At 26.8% G+C, this 1,130-nt stretch overlaps 2 protein-coding genes across 2 annotated transcripts in view, besides 1 other annotated feature; both read right to left on the reverse strand.

Annotated features, from left to right (window-relative positions):
* Positions 1-493, reverse strand: EDI_344190 (N-terminal acetyltransferase complex ard1 subunit, putative; the record flags this gene model as incomplete). The annotated part of the gene is made up of 1 exon (XM_001738664.1): positions 1-493. A coding segment is annotated over one exon (493 nt), but the record flags the coding sequence as incomplete, so codon positions are not given.
* Positions 494-502: 9 nt separating this feature from the next.
* Positions 503-596: a sequence feature (AT_rich).
* Positions 588-1,130, reverse strand: part of EDI_344200 (uncharacterized protein) — a gene marked incomplete at both ends in the record, with an annotated part of 4,568 nt that continues 4,025 nt past the window's right edge. Inside the window, one exon of the mRNA XM_001738665.1 lies at positions 588-1,093. Within this exon, the coding sequence (XP_001738717.1) occupies positions 588-1,093 (506 nt within the window). The remainder of the gene's footprint in view (positions 1,094-1,130) is intronic.

Genomic DNA, 1,130 nt, shown 5'->3' on the forward strand with positions numbered 1-1,130 from the left:
TTTTCCTCCAAGCAACAGCAGCAGGTGAAATGTCATCACTATTTAATTGGTCATCTAAGTCCAATACTTTTTTATAAAGTTCGATATAGTCATATTCACCGACCATTAAAAATCCCATTTTTTCTAAAAACTTACTTCCAGGTGAACCTTTCTCAGAAGAACGAGCTCTAACAATACGAGCGCCATAAATTTCAATAGCTGCGTTAATAGTTTGTTTTAATAATTGAGTACCAATTTTCATTCTTCTATATGACTCTGACACAACAAGATTTGTTACTTGAACAGTACATAACCCTTCTTTAGTTTCTTCATCTGTTTTCATAATTGTATATCCTACTATTTTTTTATTTATTGTCTCTGCAACATACATTAAATATGGCCATGACAAAAAATGATAATAATAATATTTCGACTGATATCCCTCTTCCGTTGTAAGTTGATAGTTTTGAATTGAAAAAAGGTCTTGTGCTGTTGCTCTTCTGACACAAATCATTTCTTCATCTTTTTTAATTTTTTTTAATTTTTTATTTTTCAATTTAAAAAGAAGTCTAAAAAATAAAAAAATAAAATAATTTAAAAGAAAAATTTTAATAAATGAACTTCTTTAAAACATTAATTCTTCTTTGTAAATCATCAATTTCTTTTGGAGACAAATAAGGAAGTTGATTTCTTAATTTAAATTCTAATTGAGAAATTTCAGAAGGAATAAAATCGTCAGAATTTAATTGATCAATTTTTTTCATAATGTCAATATAAACAGAACCTAAAATAAATTCACCACATTTTGTTTTTCTTTTTTCTTTATCATTTGAATGAAGATAACCCTTTGCAACTTCATCAAATTCTCTCCAAGTACCAAAGTCTGAAGGTTTTAATCCATCAATGTCTCTATTCTTATGAAATCTTTCATTAATAAATTTAATTAAACCTTCAACACTTCTTTCTGGATAAACCCAAAAAGGTGATTTGTTATTAAATGTAAACATTTCAAATTGTGGTAACATTGTTGCTTTTTGTTGTTCACATAATTGAGGATAAATTGAACAATCCACTCGTGCAATAACAAGGTCTTTTTCATTTCCATAATTTTTAGCTACTTTTTCAAGATATTTTGTAAATTCTCTTCCAAA

This window comes from Entamoeba dispar, genomic scaffold, assembly GCF_000209125.1.
Source record: "Entamoeba dispar SAW760 scf_1105229461619 genomic scaffold, whole genome shotgun sequence".
NCBI lineage: Eukaryota > Evosea > Mastigamoebida > Endamoebidae > Entamoeba > Entamoeba dispar.